This window comes from Hirundo rustica, chromosome 2 (assembly GCF_015227805.2).
Source record: "Hirundo rustica isolate bHirRus1 chromosome 2, bHirRus1.pri.v3, whole genome shotgun sequence".
Classification (NCBI taxonomy): domain Eukaryota; kingdom Metazoa; phylum Chordata; class Aves; order Passeriformes; family Hirundinidae; genus Hirundo; species Hirundo rustica.
Window position 1 is genome coordinate 20,704,710 of NC_053451.1, and position 22,284 is coordinate 20,726,993.

A 22,284-nucleotide genomic window follows, 5' to 3' on the forward strand; every position below is an offset into this window, starting at 1 on the left:
CTTGTTTCTTCACTGAAGCAGGATACTGTCTTTGAAAAGAACAGAGCCAGGATGTATTGGTTGACTTTTTTAACCTAATGCTTTCTCCAAAGATAACGATATGTGACGTCAAGACATTTTCAAGAGGTGCAATGCTCTTGGTTGGTTCAAGGCTACGGTAAAGACAACAGCTCTTTTTGCTAAAAGGGATTGGGATCTTTTGCTTTTATTTTTTTTTTTTTTTTAATTACACAAATAAGTATGTTTGGCTTCATGTGGAAAATCTTTTTTTGCCTTCCGGGAATGATTAACACAGATCTTCAAATAGTTGCAGGTAACGCAGACATCTTTCTTATGTTCTTGTTTACAAATTTAGCTGTGGAAGTGTGTAGAATTAGAAATACCTCTCTGATTTAATTGTAACAAAGGGAGCTAATACAGAGAAATGTTTGGTCAAATCTGTGCTGTGATAGCAGTGTAAGTATGGGATACTTAGACTGATTTCCAGGTGGTATAACTGCACGTTCATCTTGTTTTGAGTGTAGAAGCAGCTGTAGGAGGCATTTTTTTTTCATCTTTGAGATGTTAAATACTGGTAAATTTTTCACTTTTTCTTTTATTATTTTTGTATTAAATCTCGAGAAGCAAGGTTCTGTCTTCTGTATATGGGCACAGAACATGTGTCAGTTTGGGTAAAGATTCAGAATTTGCCTTGGTAACATTTTTTTATGTTCTTTCTGCCTCTGGTCATCTTCTGCAACAGAGCTGATTATTAATATACTATCAAAATAACCATGCCTTTCATCTTTCATTTGTAAAAGTCAAAGGTCTACTGACTGTGAAGTTGCAGAATAAATTCATAATCTGTTGGATGACAAATGCCATAGAGTTATTACTATTCTTTCTCTAAGAAATGATTGGTTGTGATTTTTTTTTTTCAGGGAAAAAAGCGAAAGAAGTTGAGTTAAATATTTCAGATCAGCTGACTTTGGAGGATAGAAAATTAGACTATCAGACTGAATCTCAATATGCATGTTCTTGCCTCAGCTTTTTCCTCTGGAATGATGTGGAATAACTATATAAGAGGGAATTAAAAACAAAAAAAAATACCAAAACAAACAAAACTAACGACAGAAAACAAACAAAAAAACCCCAACCAAAAATACAAAAAAACCTCAACAGAAAGCTGATGAGCCCTTTTATTTGTCTTTTTCCCCCCTGCTCTAATAGAGACCTGTCTAAGTGATGGAAGGTTAACTGTCAATTCAAGCAGCTTTCTTTTTGTAAGGTATACAAATCGCTCTTGTGGAAAGAAGGTATGGAGTAGGATTATTTCTCAATTATTTATTTTACTTCTGAAAAGCCCTGAAAGCTTCCAAATGCATGTTTGTTCACAAATACAGTCCCATTGACTTAAGACTAATGGCAGATGGGAAGTTAAAGCGTTAGAATTCAAAGGGTTAGAGCCTTATGCTATGTTACCATTTGATGGGATATTGTAAAGAGCTTAAGGTTGTTTGTAACATCGCAGTCAGAGACTGGTTCTGTTAACAGAAAAAAGCACAGCAATGTTCTTCAGAGACCGCAGAAGTGGCATGAAGATACTAATGATTGCATCATTATCTCATCTGAGAAATTTGTGTGGTTTTAATTTCACAGCAGAAGCTTATTCAGCTGCAGGAGGAGGACAGGCTAAAGATGTTTCACCAGCCCCTCAGCTCAGTGACTGGCAGTTGGCAAACCCTTCTCTACCTCCTGGGTTGGAAAAGCCTAATGGCGTCATGGATGCTGAGCAGTTCCACAGGCATTTGCAGTTACGAAGGAAGCGATCCATTCTGTTTCCCAGTGGAGTTAAGATCTGCCCTGATGAATCTGTTGAGCAGGCTATTGCCAACCATCTGAAGTATTTCAGGCTCAGAGGTAAGTACATCTCATAGGTAATTGATAAAGAACATTCACTTATTAAAAAATTGTTTAAGCTTTTAAACATAATAAATGCCAGGACATAGAAAATACATTATTACTGGTGAAACTTACTTTTCTGTGATAATCTTGTTTGTGAGAGCTGTTCTGAGCTAAAATCCCACCCCTACACTCATATATCATAAGAAGTCTTGCTCCTTGATTCTGCATTGTTTACTAAAATAATTCTTTCTCGGAACAATTTGAATGCTAAGAAAAATAGGTGCTATGTACAGAGTAGCTAAATAACAGAGTTTGTTCGGTTTATTTAGTGTTTTAAAGTGCCAGAAGAATTCATTGAGGGGTCAGTCAGAAAAGTCAAGTCTGAGACATTGGCATTTCAGCCCTGTGACTTTTGTACTTCAGCCGAGCGTACAATCTCTGTGTGTCGAGCTGTAGGATAATAGACAAGCAGCCTTCCTTTTAAGACGTGGAAGTTGTGTGGCAGAGCTTTCTCTGAAGGACTGCAACAGACTTGCTAACATCTTTCACTTGATGAAATATTACAGCAACATGATGTATTTCAAACCCTTCTGTCTGACTGCACTGGAATGGGGCATCACAGTCATGCAGCACTTTCGGCTTTTTGTGTATTTTTGTTGTAGCATTCAAACAATTTGTAGTTACCTTACCGTGTCTGTACAAAACTGGCAAAATGACAGAGCTGCTGTCAGAGGAGAAGGAAGGGCGTTCAGAGATGGCCAGAGATCTCAGTTGATGAGATTCGATGGCCTGTAGAGAAACTCTCACTGGTGATAGTTTATTTACTTAGACAAGTGAAAAACAATGGCAGTCAGGAGTTGCTTAGTGTTTCCATACAAGTAAACATAAACTCTGTATTTGGAGAGCAAAGTGGAATTATATGGGGTTTTGCAGCCACATTCAAATATGAATTGTGCCCAGCTTGCAAGGGGTGTTGACACTGAAGATGATGCTGATGGTTTGAGAGGCTTTGCCAGTTTCTTATTTCCACCCAAGAGGATTCAATAGTTCTTTGTTCCAAATCAATCCATACATACCATGGGCTTTAACAGCAATCATCCCTCAGTTATCTGTGCTGGGGTACATTATGGCAATATCAACTAAACAAAGGTGTGAGAGGTAATAAAGAAGAAAGAAATGTGTAAATTAGGTTGCAAAAGTATATTTAGGTCTTAATAATCCTAGGCTGAAGCAAAAATCCACCTAGCCCATCTGTTTCCTTACTGGATTTAACAGCTTTCACAGTCCACGAGGGTTTTTTGAGCAGAGAAGATGTGATTGCCATTAGTGCTTTTAAGTTAAAACTTTTGAAAAAGATCTCTGAAAGTAGGAGAGGTGACTTTAATTAGCAGCAAGTCACACAAGGTCTGGTTTGAGCAACTCGTCATCTTCACTCTGTTAGCAGCAACTGCTGCTCCAGGAGTGTTGGGTGGTGTCTAATGATGTCCTGAGTAGGCACCTGAGGTCATGAGATTTCATGTGCTGCGTATTGGGTTTGTGTGGCAAAATTTTGGTAGCAGGGTGCTACAAGAGTGGCTTCTCTGAGAAGCTGCCAGGAGCTTCCCCTGTATCAACAGAGCCAAGGACAATCAGCTCTGCTGGTCAAGGCTAATCCCATCAGCAACGGTGGCAGCACCTCTGGCGTAACATATTTGAGAAGGAAAAAGTTGCACAGCAGCAATTGCAGTTGGAGGCGAAGAGTGAAAATACAAGAGAGGAACAGCTTTGCCGACACCAAAGTCAGTGAAGGAGGAGGAGGAGGTGCTGCAGGTGCCAGAGCCGATTCCCCTGCAGCCTGTGGTCGTGTGCAGACCGTGGCGGTCGATGGAACTGCAGAGATCCCCATGCCAGAGCAGGTGGATTCCCGGAGGAGCTGGGACTGCCCACCCTGGAGCAGGCTTTTGGCAGGACCTGTGACCCCATGGAGAGAGGAGCCTGCACTGGAGCTGGTTTGCTGGCATGACTTGTGACCCCGTGGGAGCCTGTTCCTGAAGGACTTGCACCCCATGGAAGGGAACCCATTCTGCAGCATCCCATGAAAAACTGTAGCCCATGAAAAGGACTTAGATTGGACATGTTAGCAAAAAACTGTTTCCCATGGGAGGGGCCACACACTGGAGCGGGGGAAGAGGAGTCCTCCCCTGAGGGAGAAGTAGTGGCAGGGATTGTGGTGCTGAAGTGACCACAGCCCCACTCCCCTACTGCCCCATCCCCCTGCACCACTGCAGGTGAGGACTTAGAGAAAGCCAGGAGTGAAGTTAAGCCTGGGAAGAAGGGAGAGATGAGGGGAAGGTGTTTCATGATTTGGTTTTCTTTCTCGTTGTCCCGGAATCAGATTTGATTGGTAATAAATTCAAGGAATATCCCCAAGTTGAGACTGTCGTGACAGAATCTGGTGAGTGATCTCTTGCTGTCCTTATTTCAACCCATGAGCCTTTTGTTACATTTTCTCTCCTTTGTCCAGCTGAAGAGTGGAGTGACAGAGCAAGTTTAGTGGGCACCTGGTGTCCTGAACTCAGTGTTACTGAATTATATGCAAAGTTTTTAGTAGTCATCCGTGTAGCAACACTCCACTGTCGACAATATAATCCTAGGAAAAGTATGGTCACTGTTCAACACTCCGAGACCAGCTACTATGAGTGACTAGGAAAACAAGTGACCCCAGAAGGGGATAAATATAAATGTACACAGAATCTGCAGATTCTCCATCTCAGTGTGTATTTTTAGAATTTTTTTTTTTTTTTTTTTTTTTTACTCTATATATGTTTAAGTAAGAAATTACTTCAATATCAATATATACTTTCACTGGAAAGGATGGTTCTAATACAGTCTATTCTTTCCTGGGTTTCACTTTACTGCCAGCAATACCATGCCACTGCCTTGGAAGGAAAGGTTGATTACAATTGGGATGTAAGATACTGTTAGAAAATAAGAAAAGGATTGCATGTGCTGATTATCCAAATTGTTCTATCTGTGTCTACCTTAGAAGGAAACAGGTGAGAATATAATTATCTGTCTGTAGCTCCTATAGCTTTATTTACTTTTGTTAGCTGGCAAAAGCCTAAGTGTCAGAGACTGACTGATGAACATTCCTGTCACAGGCTTTAAGGAAGTGCTTCTGTCATATCGCTGTGGGCTTTAACAGTGTACAGCTTTGTTTTGTTTTGCTTTTTCCTGGATTTTTCAAGCCTTAAAAAGATACAAGGTAAAGAATACGATAAATACATAATAAACCATTAAAAAAAAAAAAATCAAAGCACAACAAAATACAGGGATCTGGAGAAAATCAGTCTTCTAAAACAGCAGTATCACCCTTCAACATATGAAAGTCTAATTAATGGTATAATTGTTGGAGGTTGTTTTATTACTGTGGTATTCAGAAGCACCAGTCTGGAACAGGGTGGGTTGTACTTATTTTTCTACACCTGTAGTGTAGTAGACAAATTTCTGAAGTACTGCTTTATTCCTAAAATCAATCACATGCATAACAGAGTTTTGCAGTAGCAGATGATGCTGTTTTCGCTCTTTTGAGACGACTCCTGGATTATGATTTTCTCTGTACTGCCCTGTCTCTGTGTCAGTCAGCTGTTGGCTGACTTTATTTCATTTTTTGCGATATGGGGATGGAAATCAGTCATAGATGTTTACAGACTGGGTACTGTAGGCCTATGGGCTGGGTCTCTGAGTGTTTTTAATTGGTGTCCTTTCAAACGGTGTAGTGTTATGGCTGCTGATGGAAGAGTCATACGAATGTAATGGTGGTTCATCGCTAGACTGTTGCGACAAACACAAAGCGTGTCCAACAGGCATCTGGAGATTCTACAAAAAAAATATTGTGGAAGTCTAATAGTGGGATTTCAGACATGAGTGGGCTTTACTTGTTAATGTCTGGTATGATGTTCTTTACTGCTGACAGGGAAATGGTGGCCTGAGCCATAGATAAGTAAAATGTATTATGTGAAAACAGCCATGCCCACTCAGACCAAGTGTCTTGTGACCAGTCACCTTCTGTGCACGATTCAGTGAATCGGCCATTCTCTGGTGTGTAAATTGTCGGCAGAGGATTGTAGTAGATTTAGAAATTGAATTAACATGTAAAACAGAAACAATATAAGGATTACAAGATCGGTAAACGGTACAAGCCATGCTATCTCATGCCTCTTAATTGGGCTGCTGGATTTTGTCGCCATGGCTCAGGGTAATATGCTTCTTTGCCACCTCTGAGATGTAATTACTCCGGTGGCTACTTTTCTGAAATTCTCTTTACAATTTTTTCCTACTGTGACCCTCTGTCTTAAACTATTCAGTGTATGCTTGTGAGTCCTTGTTTTTTCCTTTTTCTTTTTTCTTTTTCTTTTTTTATTTTTCTTTTTGTTTTTGTGAGCACTGCTCTTTTTTTTCTCATGAGTAGATCAGATAATCTCTCTGCCAGAACTGCTCATCAGCCAGAGCCTCAGATAAAGCTGGACATCTAAGGATAGCTTTTAAAGATACTGACCAAACAACAAAATAGATGATATTGCAGTAGGCCGTAGCTGATGAGACTCATGGACATTTGTGAAGTTTGGAAAGAATTCCTGTTTCTCGGGAATTAAATTCTATGCATGAATGTAATTGGGCATAGCACTTGAGCCTGCTAATTTTCCCCTTTCTTCAGTCCCTTCAAATCTGTCTACTGAGGTATTAGAAATAATGATGTTATTTTCTGCACATGAACATAGTTAACAGCAAAATTTCAATTTGATACTGAAATTGTGTTACAAGTTATTAATTTATTTACCCTGTTTTGCCCACATCCCTGGCACATATTACATATACCTCATACTCAGCAATAAATTACTGAAGTTTATTTGTAGAAGGTCTGTCTCCCTCTATGTTTGAATTTTTAGATATGGCATATGCTTCTAAGAAACTTGACTTTTTCCATGAAGGACACTTCTTACTGAAATATTATTGGTGAGAATAATTTATGTGCTAGAGTTTAGTATGTGAGCGTTCAAATCAAAAGTCTTTCATGTGAATTAGCAAATTCACATTCAAGTCTTTTCTCATTTTAAACCCCTTTTTTGTTTTATATATCATTTAAGGGCTGCTGTGTTAAAGGCCATACACAGCAGCGTTCCAGCAATAGATGAGTGATTTCTCTGCATGTGTGTATTAATTTGTTTAAATGCTAACAAAGCCTTTGCAGCAATGACCTCTTAGGAGGTCTCACCTCTGCAATTAATCTGTTCAGTTGTGCAGAAATTGTTAGAGAGGACGAGGAGTTGGTCTCATGTTGCCTCAAAATAGAATATTCAGCCTGATTCAGTGCTCCTAGCACCACAGACGATTCAACTCTTAAGAAGCACTAATGAGATTTAATTGGGATTAAACTCCAGCCCTGCCCACTTGCACAAATGGCCAGAAAGCCACCCTACCCCCTACCGGGTGCTGTCATGTGGTGCCCCTTCTGTTAACCTCAGAAATCCCCGAGCACAGACTGAGTGTAATAGGCTAATTGTCTCTCGTTTGAGAGATAAATGCATCCCCAGTGGTACAGCTTGAGCCACAAGGATGCTGTATCCTACCCAGACACATGAGGGGTAGCCAGACTGGAGAATTTCAGAGCAAGAGAAAGGTCATCTAATCACATCATCAATCTTAGCTGGAGGTTTTGAAAACAGTGATGATGCCTTAAGGAAAGGAAGCTTCAAATAAACTTTTTTTTTTTTCCGCCCCCCCCCCCACTCATTTCTGCAGATTAGTAGGACTGAAAAGAGCTTATGTCTGCCTATGAGGAATTTTTTGGGTTTGAAACACAATTACCTTAAGCTTTTCAGGATATTGGCTATTAGTTTTTAGTATTACTTGAGCATAGACACTGCATTTGAAGTAGATAAGCTTCTAAGGGCTGGGCTTTTCTGCTTTTGAAGCAGATATGCTGATGGACAGATCCCATTGGAATTGTTTTATGACATGCCTGGCTTTCTGAAGCAGCCTTTGAAACTCTATATGGCTTTTAAAGGTTAAGACATTGCTTACTGACAGTGCCTGTGACACTTGGCTCAGTAGAAGCTGGAACAACGGCATGGACCAAATGTGCTGATCTTTTAATTTTTTTCTATCTCCTCTTTCATGTTGAAGATATATATCAGTGGAAAGTTAAGTGACTTCTAACTTGTGAGGCTTTTCAGGATGGAGTACATGGAAAGTGTAGTATATGCATGCAAAATGTACCTTGGAGACAAACTGCAGACCAAGCTCTGTGATTTGCATTCCTAGTTTGAATTCTGGTTTATTGTACCAGTCAGTTACATGTCTTCAGCGTAACTTTTCCTGTAGACAGCTGGACCTGATCACGTCTCTTGTAGCAGGGAGTTTATCTTCTCGTAAGCCTTTTTTTATATATATATATATATATTTAAATTCTTTGGAGGGAAACTGCAAGGTAGCTGAGAGATCAACTAACTTAAAATTACAAGTTATTTATTACTGCAGCCACGGGATGAAGGAAACAATTTTCCAGGGGACCTTACCTTCCCATTCACGTGTAGCTTCAAGGCTCTTAGCTCACTGCCTTAAAAGATTGATCTCGGTTTTATGATGCTTTTAATCAGTGTTGTTTGCCAGGGATTAGAGGCCTCATCACAAATCCTGTCTCCTCCAGGGCCTGGTGTTGCTAATGCTGTCCCACATATCTGTGCCCCTGTAGCAGGCTAGTGAAAGTTTGGTGTGGGATCCAGGCAGGAAGAATGGCTCTTCACACAAGAGGGCTGGGCTGCTCTTCAGGTGATGGTGGCAGTGCTGCTGGGTCTGCTCAGCAGTTCTTCCTCGTGCTGGCAGGACTGCCTGCTTTGTAGTTTTCAAAGAAATTTTTACCTAGTCTTTGAAAACTAAACCATGGAAAGATCGTAATGCAAAATCTGCCCAGCAGCTTCAATCATAACTCTGAATTGTTGGGCTCCTGGAAATTTAGTTTAAGCTCTCACCCAGCAGTTTTTTCCCCATTCTCTATGTCCTTTAAATCTTTTATATTTAAAACTCAGAGTTGCATTTCTAGTTGAAAAGCTCAGTGGTCAAGTTTTTGGTTCCCCCTAACTCTCATTTTGTTTCATTTTCTGTTTAGGTTTGAAGGAGTTACTATTTTAAATCTTAGTCAAAACTTGCTTCGTTTATTGTCAGCATATCTAGGTAATGTATTTGACATAGACACCGGCAAGTTTCTGGAGGACAGAAAGGAAAGATGGTGAATGATTTTAAACAGTAAGTTATAGTTATTACCTGAAGCTTCCAGTCAAGTCCTGTTTAACTTTCATTTTGTGCCTCCAGCTTTTGTCCACAGTTTCAGAATGCTTAAAATCTAGTTAATGAAGAACATGTTTTTCTTTATGAGAGTTCTCAATCATTTGAGGAACTTTGAAAAATCTCCCTCACCTATAGATAACTGAAAACCCATCAGGGTGGGCTCCACCTTCAAGTTGAAAGAAAGTCAATCACACTTACTAGCCAGCTTGAATGCACTGTGAGGGTGCTGTCTTCAGTCCCCTGGGTGGCCATCTCAAGTCAAGATAGGAATTTTCTCCCTTTTTTACATTCCTGAAGGGGATGGGGAAGACAGAATTGTGCTTGTCTCTTTCTTTACATGTGTGTGATTTGAACCACACTGAATAAATTGTGTTGTTCTCTCTCAGTGCTTGAAATTGCAACTCTCTTCTAACTGCAAAACAATGAGAATATTTATGAGAAAGAAAGAAAGAGAACAGTTTCATTTCAGTCTTTCTTAGCCAGTCCATGAATTTACTCTTGAGCACCCTATAAGTAAGCACCTCTGAGGACGGTTCCTGTGCTGAGCCCTTGCAGCCTGGATTTGTTATCCTGCAAAGCAATCCCCTGCTTTACAAACTGGCCAGTTGGAATAAGCAAAGCAGTGACAAGATGGACCGTGTGACAGCACGGTTGCAGGGCGATTGTGTTGGGGAGCTGCTCACCAAGGCTGAGGATGCTGTTTCTTGGACAAGACCAACAGAAGTGTTCAAATGGCAGCTGTGGTAGATGTTTGTCTGGAGTTTTTAATCCCTCCCTGCGTGTCAGAACTCTCACACTCTGTGTGGAAGGAAGAGAATACAAATGGAATTCACACTGTTGTCCAACTTGTTTGTTCACCTCAGTGGAAGCAGCTAGATAGGAGAGGCTCGAGAGGACAAAATGTGACTCCTTATCGACATCTCATTTCCTCCTTTTGCAGAATACATGGCTGTGTTGACAGCTTAGGTCTAATTAATGGGCTTGGAGCCCACAGATGGCACAAAGCCTTTGGTACAGGAATTCAGTGGGGTGTCTAATTCCAAATGAAAGGACACATAGAAAATCCTTAATCTATTGGGAGCCGATTGGAACAACTGTTTATACCAGAGCAGCTTGTATTCAGGCAAGACACTGTCTCATCACATTTATTTTAAACTTGTTTAAGAGCATTAAGGAAAATTATCTTCAATTTACTTGCATCTGGAAAGCCAGTCCTTTGCCTATAGGTATTTGAAAACTCTAGGATTAGACAGTGTCCCTGCAATGAATTTACAAGCTCTTGCTATGGCTTCAGTTGTTACTGAGGGTCTGCCGAGGATTTATACCAGCCACAGGGAATAATCTCATTGCAGGATTGTTGCTCCACAATGTGGCACCTGGAGTCAAAGGAATGTAGGATACAAGTACCACCAAAAGAAATGTGAGCAAATGATATTCCTTAGTCTAGGCTTCTGAATTTGACACTAGACTTCAGTCCGTTCCTGGATGCCTGGCTCTTACAAGTTGGATGAAAGAGAGAATAATACGGATTTTATTCTGCTTCAGGAAGCTTATTAGTACTCCAGCAGAAACCAGAAATCCCAGAGCAGTATTATGGCCTCAGGTCTGTGCAGAGGTCAGATGGAAATGTGGTCTCTCCCTCAAAGGGTTTGCAAGTGTAAGTTGAGGGTGGGATGTGAGAAGGTTCACGGATGTTTGTCAATTTGACTATTTGTGTCTGATTAATAGAGATGCATACACTGATTGGAAACATGGACAATACTTTCCAAATAAGTGTATTTTACAGATAAAGTTAACTGCCTAGATGCTGCAGGCATGCTAAGACAGTAATGTACTACTGACAATTAATAATGCAGAGTTTGGGGACTTTATTGTTCTCTGGTCATGCATGCTAATCTCCATGTCATAAACCTGGGAATGTGGCATGGAAATGAGAAATGTCTTTGTATCTGTAGAGTTCCACAGCAGAGAAATGGTCTCAACTGCTCTGATAAACTACAAGTCAGGGTGAAGAGAAGAACTTTTTCTGCGCGGTGCCATTCAGTGTGCCAGAATCTGCTCAGGTTTAAGAGTGGTGCTGCATAGGAAACAGCTCCTTAAAGTTGTTGTTTGTAAAGCCTTTGCATTTAAGAAAAATGTCCATCTCTTGGTTGAATGAAAATGTTTCCATATGTGATCTATGTGTTAAGTTTTACATACGTACGTTTAAACAACTTTGGAATTTGGAAAACACAGCATCAAGAAGAAATAACAGCAATGTACTGGGCTTGGCAGCCCAGAACTACTTTTAAAGCTGATTGAAGAAAATGGCTTTCTGGAGATAGCTTTAGTCTCCTGTAAGTGCTTGCTTGTGATGTCAGGACTTTCCCAGAATGCACAGCTTTTCTCTGCTGAACTGTCTAAGTAGTGAAATCTGATTAAGGCCAAAAAGCAGGTTTGTCTGCTGCTCCTCTAGGATGGCATTTGGTGTGAATGGTTTTGAGAGTTCGCCTTTCAATCTTGCTCGTTTCCAGGACACAAGGAAAATCCTATAAATCTTTCTTCGAGTTATCCGGGGTCACAGAGTTGTTCTTGCTTGGGCATCATGTGACTGACTGCCCTGACTGGCAGAAAGAGCATGTGCAAGGTTGGGATGTTAAAGCAGGCAGTGTAGAATATGATATTAAACCTTAATTCTCAGGCTGACTGTCCAGAGCCGTCCAGCTCTTTGTCAGTGCACATGTACAGCACAGTTAGAGCCTGACTTATTTCATAGCATATCCTTTTGTCATCACCCTGCCTTGGTTTTTGAATTTTGAATACAGTTGTATTTTCTCGTATTTTAAATTCTGGGTAAGGGTGAGTCTGAAGGAATTGTTACTGACAGCTTACTAGACCTTGATCAGTGCCACTGTCTTTCTTACCGTTTAAGCTCCACCTCTACTTCCTATGAGGAATTTGCCATAGTGTTTTCTAAAAATTTGATTCATTGATCAAATTGCAGTTTTACTCAGTGGAAATACTCTTGTTCTTGATGATTGTTAAGAGACAAGTGTTTTCTCATGCTGTCTTCTTTTTCTCTTAAATTTTCTTTAATTATTTCAGCTTAAAAACTCAAGGAGAGAGGTAATACCAGTGCAGAAGGTCCACCACATCTTCATTTCCGTCACTTCAACGCTTTCCACATTTCCATGTAGATGTCAGGTAGCTGTGTTCTATGTGTTAATGTGCTGATAAGCTTACAACGTTGGGACAATAATAGCCTGGCCGCTTGTGCCACAGAAGCACTCCTGTTGTACTAACACCAGATCTTTCTTGTACCTTCAGTGTGCCAGGAAGCAGTCTGGGAGGTCTTCAAGACATTCTGGGACAGACTGCCGGAGCACGAAGAGTATAACACCTGGATGAGCCTGTGTGAGGAAGGCACGATGAGTATCTTTGAAATGGGCACCAACTTCAGCCAGTCTGAGGAGCACCGCAGCCTGATCGTGAAGGTGGGTGCAGCAGCTGCTTGCAGTGTTCTCATGGGCAAGGGCATCGTGTCCCACTGCAACGTGCAACTTCGGCATATCGCGTTTGGCAGTGATGGACAGAGCCCTTGAAAGACTCAGGCGTGGGCATTCCAGCTCTGGGATCTGCAGTTCTGAGATCAGTTCCAAAACAAAGTTGTGGGTGGTCCAATGCAGGGAAAAGCAGCAATGATGAAGAGAACGTTGTCTTCAGTAGATGTGTTCCTGACAAGTAGATGGTGTCTCGACCATGAGTCAGTCTGTGGTGCGTTTTCCCCTGGGGTGTGTGGCAGCCTCTCCTTGAGCTGTGCATTGAGGTGCCTTCAGCCCAAATGGCACTTGGGAGCAGAAGTTCCCAGCTGCAGTTCTGGTGCTACCAAGCCCTGTGGCATAATTGCCTCTTTGATGTTCTACGGGTCTGTGATGTCCTGTGCACTGCTGCCTGACTGAAATGAGTGTAGTCACAAATGTAAAAACTTTGGTGTCCTCTGAAGGCAATAAATAATATTAAGTAACTCACCTTGGGAAGCTGCAGGTTAAAATTGTATATGAGTGTAAAACAAGTCAATAAAAAACTTCTGGATATCTTGGTATGTTTTCTGTCGATTCAAGTTTATTTTAGCTTAAGGAAAGTAAAAGAAATATTAAGTCAAACTAAAAATTCCTGTCTCAAATGAAATATAAAGATGTAGTTTCAGGAGTCTGGGAATTTTAAAATAAAGTGCTTAACTTTGTATTCATATAAGATACAGTAGATATCTTAATTTCTCTGGATAAAAGGCTTCCTAAAATGTATGGTGGCCTATGGATCTTTGAGATTTCTTTTGCAGGCTAATGGATGAGTAGTTTTATGAAACTCCTAAGTCTTAAATGTGTAACCCCATAGAAACAGTAATGTTCAGTCAGAGTGGATGCTCTGACTTCTTCTCCTCCTGCTTTTTTATTGGACTTCTGTGCTAGGAATGTGCACTAAGTTCTGTGAATATGGAAACTGTTGTGGATAATGGAAAGGTTTTTTGGTGGTGGTTGTTTTGGGTTTTTTGTGTTTTTTTTTTTTTTTTTTGTGTGTTGTTTTTTTTTTTTTTTTTTTTCCCCTGAGCCTGCATGTTAGTCTTCCCAGGTGAGGCTAGCCAAAGTTTGCTTCTGTGAAATCTGATGATGCTGTTGCCCTTAGAAGTCTTTGCAAAAAGATAGAGAAGTAAAATTGTTGTTGTTTTTTATGCACACAGTGAATGTAACTGTTGTGTATTCAACTTTTGCAGTGAGATGATCTGTAGTGGGAGTTTATTAAAAGAAATCAAAATTATTCTTGGAAACAGGATGATGCATCTAACTTCCCACTGCTTCTCTCCCTTTTTGGGTATGGATCAGCAGCATTTCAGTGGAGTCAGACAAAGCTCAGGGTTTGATATTTTCAGAAGGGTGATATTTATTTATGTTTCCTTTGTCCTGTGGATGGATATATTCCCTTCAGCAATGCCATATTCTGGAAGCAGTCTGTTCATTCTTCTATTTTCTCTCAGCACTGTTGGTAAAAGGTGATGGTTCTTGGGCTGATTTGATGGCAGACTAGTCTTTGGTAAGAGGGACCAAATGCTCTGTGCTCCACAAAATGTCACAAATTGGTCAGATCACTTTTTCTGGAATAAGAGGCTGAACTCAATTTGGCTTTGAACTGAAGACTGAGGCCAAGAGCACCCTATCCCCTAGTCAGTCGCTGTCAAAAGACCCAGTGGTGTATTTTTAAATGCATGGGTCAGAGAGTGGATTTAACTGCTAGCTCTAGTACTAACTCACCTTTCTCATACGTGGTTGTGCACAAAGTTCTTGTCAGAGTGTGACACCCTTTTAAAGCAGCTGTGAGAATGTTAAGTTCAAACAGATGCAGTGGTCACACCTCTGCTTTTAAGAACATCCTTCTTCCTGCTATTTGCTTGCCCCAGTCTAATGTGGTGGTAAGAGCTGGGGCTCAGCCTGTGGGACCAAACACAATTTCTAAGGCCTCGTGTCCTGCTCCCTTGTTCTTCCCACTCTCACCAGCTAAGAAGACCAAGCCATGTGGTCAAGCCTTTCCATTGCTGATGGGATTTTGTTTCCCCCTCTCATTACAGGATGCTCATTCATTTGGCCATGATCAGCTGTTGATTTTTCCCCCCATTCCTTACATTTGATCTCTAAAGCCCGAAGCACTTGTCACCAAGGGGCTGCTGTCATTTCACTGCATGCACAGGACTCTGTAGTGTCATAAATGTGAATGGGCCACAATGTTGCTTTAAAGAATGATTCACTCTGCTGTTTTTTTGTTTGACCATTACACTCCTCATTAAATACCGCTTGTTTCTAATCTTCCTCTGCTCTCCAATGTCTGCAAATCATCTGTGTTTAATTTAAATAATTTAGTTTAGAGCCTGCAGCTGATAAAAGTAATTCTGTTTTTCTTTTGGTATACATTGGCTGTTACTGTCATAGCATTGCTCTGCTGCTTCTTTTGTATGGGCATGCTGGCAGATTCTGGCAGTCTTTCAAAGTGTCTTTTTGTATTACTTTTTGGTAGATTGCAACATGAAATTAATTCTTAGAAATGCTGCATGTCCTGAATTCCCCCCCCTCAATCTCAAAAGAAATTCAGTGTATCTGAAAATTAGGCAAATTAGATCTGTGGGGTTTGCTTTCAATGAACAATAATTCAGCAAAATTATTATTTCATGATGTTTTTGTTGTAGTGTGGAAGATCTGTTATGAGCAGTGTAATTAAATGCCATCTTATTAGCCTTCCTCCTTGGTTTTCTTTCTTATCCTTTCCTCTAATCCCCAGTAATCACTGTCACACTCCCACAGATACTGCAATGTCTGCTCCATCCTAACATAGTTCATGTTGAGAAAAATTATTTTGGTTACTTTTAACATATTTTCTTGCTGGATATCAGTTGGAGTTTAGACCAGCTGGTTTCAGGTTTCATACTTCTGTTTTTGTCTTGGAGATGTGAGGTCTGCCTCTGTGGGTTTCCCTGTAATTTCTGTATATACATGCACCTTCTGTATGCTCTAATACAGAATACATATACTAAGTTTTCCTGAGTTTCCTTAAGCAGATCATTTGCCAGATTTTCAGAAGGAGCTGGTGAACATATTCATGCCAAGCATAAAAAATAATTTTAAATATCTTTTTGTTTTCCACTTGAATTTTTGTTAATTTGTATGATCATGTTAACTGACAGTACCTCACAAAGGAAGAACACTATCCTAACTAATTTCTTTGGCTATTAAGCATATTTACCCAAATTGTGAGATTAACCCATCTTTTTTTCAATTCCTGACAGAAATGTGAATGGAGAAGGTAATTCCAACCCACAGGGTGAGGTTTTTTCAGTATAAATCTTCTTGTACACATTCCTTCCTATAAATTAACTTGGTTTGTATTCCTTACTGTGTAGCTGTATTTCAGTGGGGAGTAAAACCTTGTTACATAGAATGCAACATTCATCCTCTGTAATATCCTCATTCATCCCGTCCTGCACTTTGAGATATGTATGTCTGGAATTCCAGTATTGCCAAATCTGTCCTGACTCTGCCCGGTAATTGTGACCATGTTCACACCTGTTATAGAGAATTTTTGGAGAATCCAAGTGAAGAGAAATGCAAGCAAGAGTAAATATTGGTTTTTTGAGAACCATAGCTATGACTTGCTGTGAGATTGAATCACTGCTGCCAAAGCAGCGCAACCTGTGCTGTTCATAGGAGAATTTACAGCTGGCATACAGGACTCCTTGCTGAGTCCATTGCAAAAAGCAGTTTAAAAGCCTGATACTGCAGGACTTTCAGTGCAAAGTTTTGTCTGCATCCTATCCTGCATTTCCAATGTGGGTATGTAATACGTGTCAGAATTTCAATTTCCCCAGATTTCAATCAAATTTCACAAAATAAAGTTTTAAGGAGTTGCTGCTCCTTACAGGTCTGATGACAGTCTACAATGACAAGAGAGGTTGAAAAAAGCTCTTATGAGAAATGAAGCATTAAAGGAACCCATGCAACATAACCTGTTGAGCACATACTCAACCATACCTGTTGAGGGCTCCTGAACAACCCCACGTCTATGACAAAGTATATCTGACAGTGTTGGGCAGATGGGACAACAGGAGCTATGTTATGAATCCTTTCCAAAGGAAGCAGGTCTGGGAGGTGTTTTTGGTTTCTGGTGAGAGGGAAATCTGTGCCCTGCCCACTTTGGTGGGTCTGAGAGCCAAGACTTAAACTGCAATGTAGGATGGAAAGGAGTTTGTGGGAGAGCTTTCCCTGAGAATCAAAAGGCAGACAATTTCCCCAGGAATCCCCAAAACTGTGATGGGAGGTGCTAACCTACTGAAAAACAACTTAAAAAGTTCCCAGGACAAGATACAAACCCTTCAATGGTGTGACTCAGCAGTATTTTTGTGTAGAATTGACTTTCCAGCTCATGGGCAGCTCTGTCTGCTTCAGTGTGTTTGCACAGACTGCTCAGTGACAGATTAGGGAAAGAGGGGAGAAGACAACCCTGAGGATGCCTGAATGGATAGCATAACAAAACACCTTCTTAGCATGCTGAAATGGGTATTTAGCCATGTAGAATGAGTGATTGCCTGAATTCTGAGAGCAGTGTTGGAAGGTGGGATGTAGCATCCCAGTGATATGAATTATTTGTGACCACTTACTCCCAGTGCTGTTGTTTGAATACCTCACAGAAGAGGATTATTGATTATTTTTGTATTCCTTAGGTTCCTGTGGAAGATCTCCTCTGCTGTCTATCCCCTTCCCCTGTTCTGTGACCTTCCTTGCTGACCATTGTCTTTCTCTATTTAATTAAATGCCCAAACCACTCTTTCCAGTTCTTTACATTTTTTTTTCTTTGCACAGAACACCTCCTTTAGTTGCTTCTAAATCTGGAAAAAAGCAGGTAATATCTGCTCTTTCACATCCCCCATCCCCTCTTATGCATGCAAAAAAAAAATTTTTCAATTGCCCTCCTTTGAGCCCTAATGTCGCATTTCCTTCTCTCCTTTTCTTGTCCATGCACATACAGTTCTCCTATTGACTTTCATACTTTGTATTTCAAGTTTTAGCCTCCTCTAGTTTAAAAAGAAAACCCCTCCACATTGCCATGTAACAATCTCTAGCCTTCATTTCAATTTGCACTTAGTTAAAAGAATATTTGTTCCACTAAGCTGCTCCTGCTATTTCTCCTCTAACTCACTTCAGACAGTATTTTTACCTCACCTGTCAGGGATGTGCCTCAAAACACTGCTCCCTATTCTGGCCTCTCTCTCTAGCTTTGGTTCTGGACGTTGTCCTCCACTTCTATGAATAATCCCCAGCACTGTGGCCTTGCCTTCATGACAGCTCTGCCATGCACCATGGTGGGGAATCAGGGCAGGCAGATAGAGAATCATTTCTTGGTTTGACTTTCCTGTTGTAAATGAGGTGTGTAGGTGGGTTAAATCAAATATGATTGGTAGAGTACTACACAGATGGGATTAAACTAATATGGGATTATTTCAGATCTCCTTGACATTTCCTCTGCCTTTTTCTCCTGCCTGGGATTACCCTCAGGATATTTTGTCTTCTGTGCATAATAATAGTCTCCTAGGATCAGGCCAGAATGTCCTATATAATTGTTTTTCTGCATGAGTTGACAGAAGCTCCTCCAGTTGGTACTATTTTTTGTATATCTGGTTGGTTGTGATTTTTGTATTGTTGTAGCCTGTGTTTAATGTATTTGTATTAATTCACTATAGCTTTTCATTATGTAAAGTAACTGTTGAGAAAGGCAAGCAGCAGACACAAAACTCAGCTCCCAGCTTTAGGAGAATTGGTACAATAATGTCAGGAAGATCTCACTCCAAGAGAAATAATTTTGTACACAACACCTGCCAAAGGTAGCTTCAGTGAGCAAAATCTCTCCTTAGCTTTGGTGTGGCTGCTGCTGTTATGGAGAACTATTTTTCAATCACTGCAAGTATCAAAAGGCTGAAGACATTAAATAATCTCTGCAGTCTGTGTGCAGCAGGTAAACTTCTAACTCCATTTTAATGAAGGAACTGAGTCAGAGAGGTGAGGTGTTTTTGCAAAGACTATTCTGTCCTAAATGATTAAACAAGCCAGTACTAGAATTCTAGAGCCCTTGGCTTCTAATTAGGGGGAAAAGGTGATGTTGATTGCCATGGAGTCCAAATATGTCATCACTTTTCCCCACCGCCAGCTGGAAAGCAAACATTTGAGAAGAAGATAGTCACACTACAAACTATTGCAGACCATGCTAGTTTAGCAATAGGGGGTGCTAGTTTACTATGAAATTATATAAGAATTTAGTAGTTTGACTTATTAAAAATGTGGGTGTGGAGACTGTGTCGTGTTTATTATTCTAGACTTTGGTCATTAAAATAATAATTTGACATTTCAGGTTTGGTTCTTTTAAGTTCTCCTTATAATTTGTTGAACAGATGACTTGGAAATAACAGAACATTGGTTTGTTAGTCCAGGGACCCAGACTCAGGGAACTTGGGAGCCACCAGCTCCTCACGCTGCCCTACAACAGAGTTTCAGCCCAGGCACCCATCACTGGGGTGTCCCTGTTCCTTTGCTCTAGGAAATAGTCAGGACTGCACTGAGCTCTGCTCTTGGGTGCCTTTGAGGAGCAGTGAGTAAAGCTGCTGGCTACAGCCTAGCAGTAAGTACTGAAAAGATATGTGAGGCCTGTAATGACTGGGGTTGGTTTTAATAACACCTACAAATCATCCTGACTGGCTGAGTGTGGAAGAACATCTCCTTTTCTAATGAAAAAGCACTTTTTACTGAGTCACTACTTACAGATAACTTTCCAAAATCTTGTAGAGAGGGAATCAATCTCTCTCTTCGTTGTAGATCTCAGTACAGTAGGGGTGAATATACAGGCACTGCATAGATCAGCATAATGTCCCCTTAAAAAAACTACCCAAAGTCCAACACAGCTTTGGTGGCCCCAAGTTAGAGCTTCCGCTGTAGACTACCTGGTTTCTTTGTTTGTCACTTAAAACTAGCCTTGCTGCGTCTTAATTTTTCACACTAAAGAATCTCTAAATGCTTCATGCTTTATGTGGAGTTGTATCATAAGTGTTGGTCAAAGGACATGCTGAAAGGCAAGCTGACTGAAATTTGTATTTTGGCAAGACCCGCTCGGGCCGATTTCCAAGCTCTCTGCCATTCCAGCTGTGATCACAATGCCCACACGTCCTAGAAAGAGGAGAAGGCCTCTCACTGACATGGCTCCAAATCAATAACAGCTGAATTTCTTCACTTTTCTGGAAACAGGAAAACACAGGTGAAGAAAGTGAATGGGCTAACCTGCTAAAAAGGTCCCTTTTGCCTTTCCAACCCTCTTTCACTAGAAGAACCATCAAGATAGCTTAAAGTGACAGTTCTTAGGTCTCTGAATACATATGGGTGTTTTTCAAAGAAGTTTTCGAAGTGGAAATAGTATGTTTAAAGCTAATTGTAATTTAATTTCAAAGGAGATACTTGAGTTGATTCACTTCCCATTGTTTTTACTGAAAAATATACCTGCATTGATTGTACAAAGAAAACCAGCCCAATAAGCAGTCCACCAAACAATCCCTTTTTGACCCCCCCCCCAAAGCAGAGAAACAGAAATTTTGTGGATGGACAATAATTTCCTGTAAGTATTTGATATTCTCTTTACACTGGTACAGCAGCAGGATACAGCATTATTTCTCAACAGTTCCTATTTTATCTCAGGATCTCCTCCCCTTCTGGTGTTCCTCACAGAAGCATCTGACTTTCCTTTAGAACTAATGGCACTAATACCATGAGAACTTTGATGAAAAAAAAATGAACTGTAGATCTTCTTAGTCTTTTTACACCAATACATGAAAAAAACATCATCCCTGCCAGTTGTATAACTATAAACAAAATCATCAGATTAATCCTGCTGTGGCACTTTAAGCTGTATCTTTACTTTCAAAAGATGTTTTAAATCTATAGACAAGTAGCAGAAGTAATGCTGAATTTCTGAAGACTTTTTTGCTTTAAAGGTTCATATTGTTGGCATTCTCTAACGTGGGAGAATATTGTACCTGCAGAACACTGCAGGAAAATGCAGGAATGTAGAGTGCCTCTGACAAACCTAGTGCTCTTTACACTGTCTGATGTCGAGTTTCAGTTGTATTTTGGAAATGTCAGGCATATTTCCTTTTCAGCAAGGACTTTGTCAATAAATTTTGAACTTAACAAATGACAGTACAGAGAATAGAATTATTTCAGCATGCAGAGGGAAATAAAGCGGTATGAACAGCACTTCAATTTCTTTCACCTTATGTTACTCAAATATATTTAGGATTTGTTTTTGTTTTCCAGAAACTGGCCTATACAAAGGAAGCAATGGGCAGGTGAGTGAGTATCTCTGTTCTCTTTGCATTTTATTCTCTTTGGAGATAACAGGGCCGAGCTGTGACATTTTGTAACCTTTTCTCTCTTTTTCTTGTCAGTTCCTGCACTGATTGGTCATGTGGGTAAGTAATTTTCCCTTTATAAAGCCTGGTGATAGGTCATTTCTCTGGTTCTTGCTGCTGCTGGCACTAAGTGGCATGCTGATGATGAGCAAAATTCACCTTTTTGCAAAAGGATGTACGGAAAAGTGTGGTGGAGAAATCTGGTGGTTCTGGCATGTGAACCTCTGTCCTGGCATGGTTGGCCTGCTCAAAATATCTCAGCCAATCTGAGGCTTGTACTTCTGCTTAAGTGTGTCATCACCTTGTTGGCTGTCAGGCTGCCGGGCACAGACACGGGCTGTTTACCTGAAGAGGTTTAGTGGGGGAAGTCTATTCTGGGAAAGAGATGCGTCCATAGTTACTTGTGATAGTGGTCTGGTTGTCTTGAAAATCTTTCCCAAAGGTTTTCAAGTAGTCCTTGTCATCATTGCAAAAGCAAAAAGAAAGTGGAGTATTTTGAAATGCTGTTTTGAAAGACTTTCAAGAGATGTGTTCTATAAACAGTTACAAGGGAGGTGGCTGTTTGAGCTCCTCACACATTTAACAAGGTAATAAAACTGAAAACTGATTTGTGGCTTCTTTGTACCAAAGCAAACTTGAAATTAACCTGTTATTTTAATGTCTTTTAATGAACTGAAAACAATTCAAATTATTATAGCTCCATTGCTATGCAGAACTTAATCTAAAGTGTTATTTTCAGGGTAATTCAAACCCAAATAATCTAGTGCTGAACTCCTCTGAAAAACTGGCAGGTTCAATTCTCTGCTTTACAGGCCACATAAGCTATGATAAATATGGGTAATTAAAACACTGGGAAGAGTAATCAGTTACAGACTTCTTAGAAAAGCCCCCAACTTCTCAAATTAGGTATCCTCATAATGATTCCATAACCACAGCATATGTTAGAATTAATAATGTGAGATGATAATGGCAAAAGTGATTCCTAAGAGGCTGGATTCTCTTTGTCCTGTGGAGCTCCTTTTGACAAGAGCACTCCCTGAGGCCTCCAGGTCAACTGTGTAAAGCTTATCTGTTCTGAGGAAGTTTGAGCTTGAAAACCTACTGCATCC

General features: G+C 40.4%; 1 protein-coding gene across 1 annotated transcript in view; it reads left to right on the plus strand.

Moving 5' to 3' along the window:
- Positions 1-240: 240 nt before the first annotated feature.
- IMPG2 (interphotoreceptor matrix proteoglycan 2) overlaps positions 241-22,284 on the plus strand; it is a 51,178-nt gene continuing 29,134 nt past the window's right edge. Inside the window, exons 1-5 of the mRNA XM_040055767.2 lie at positions 241-313; positions 1,639-1,899; positions 12,517-12,683; positions 21,081-21,112; positions 21,212-21,235. Coding sequence (XP_039911701.1) covers positions 241-313; positions 1,639-1,899; positions 12,517-12,683; positions 21,081-21,112; positions 21,212-21,235 — 557 coding nt within the window. The remainder of the gene's footprint in view (positions 314-1,638; positions 1,900-12,516; positions 12,684-21,080; positions 21,113-21,211; positions 21,236-22,284) is intronic.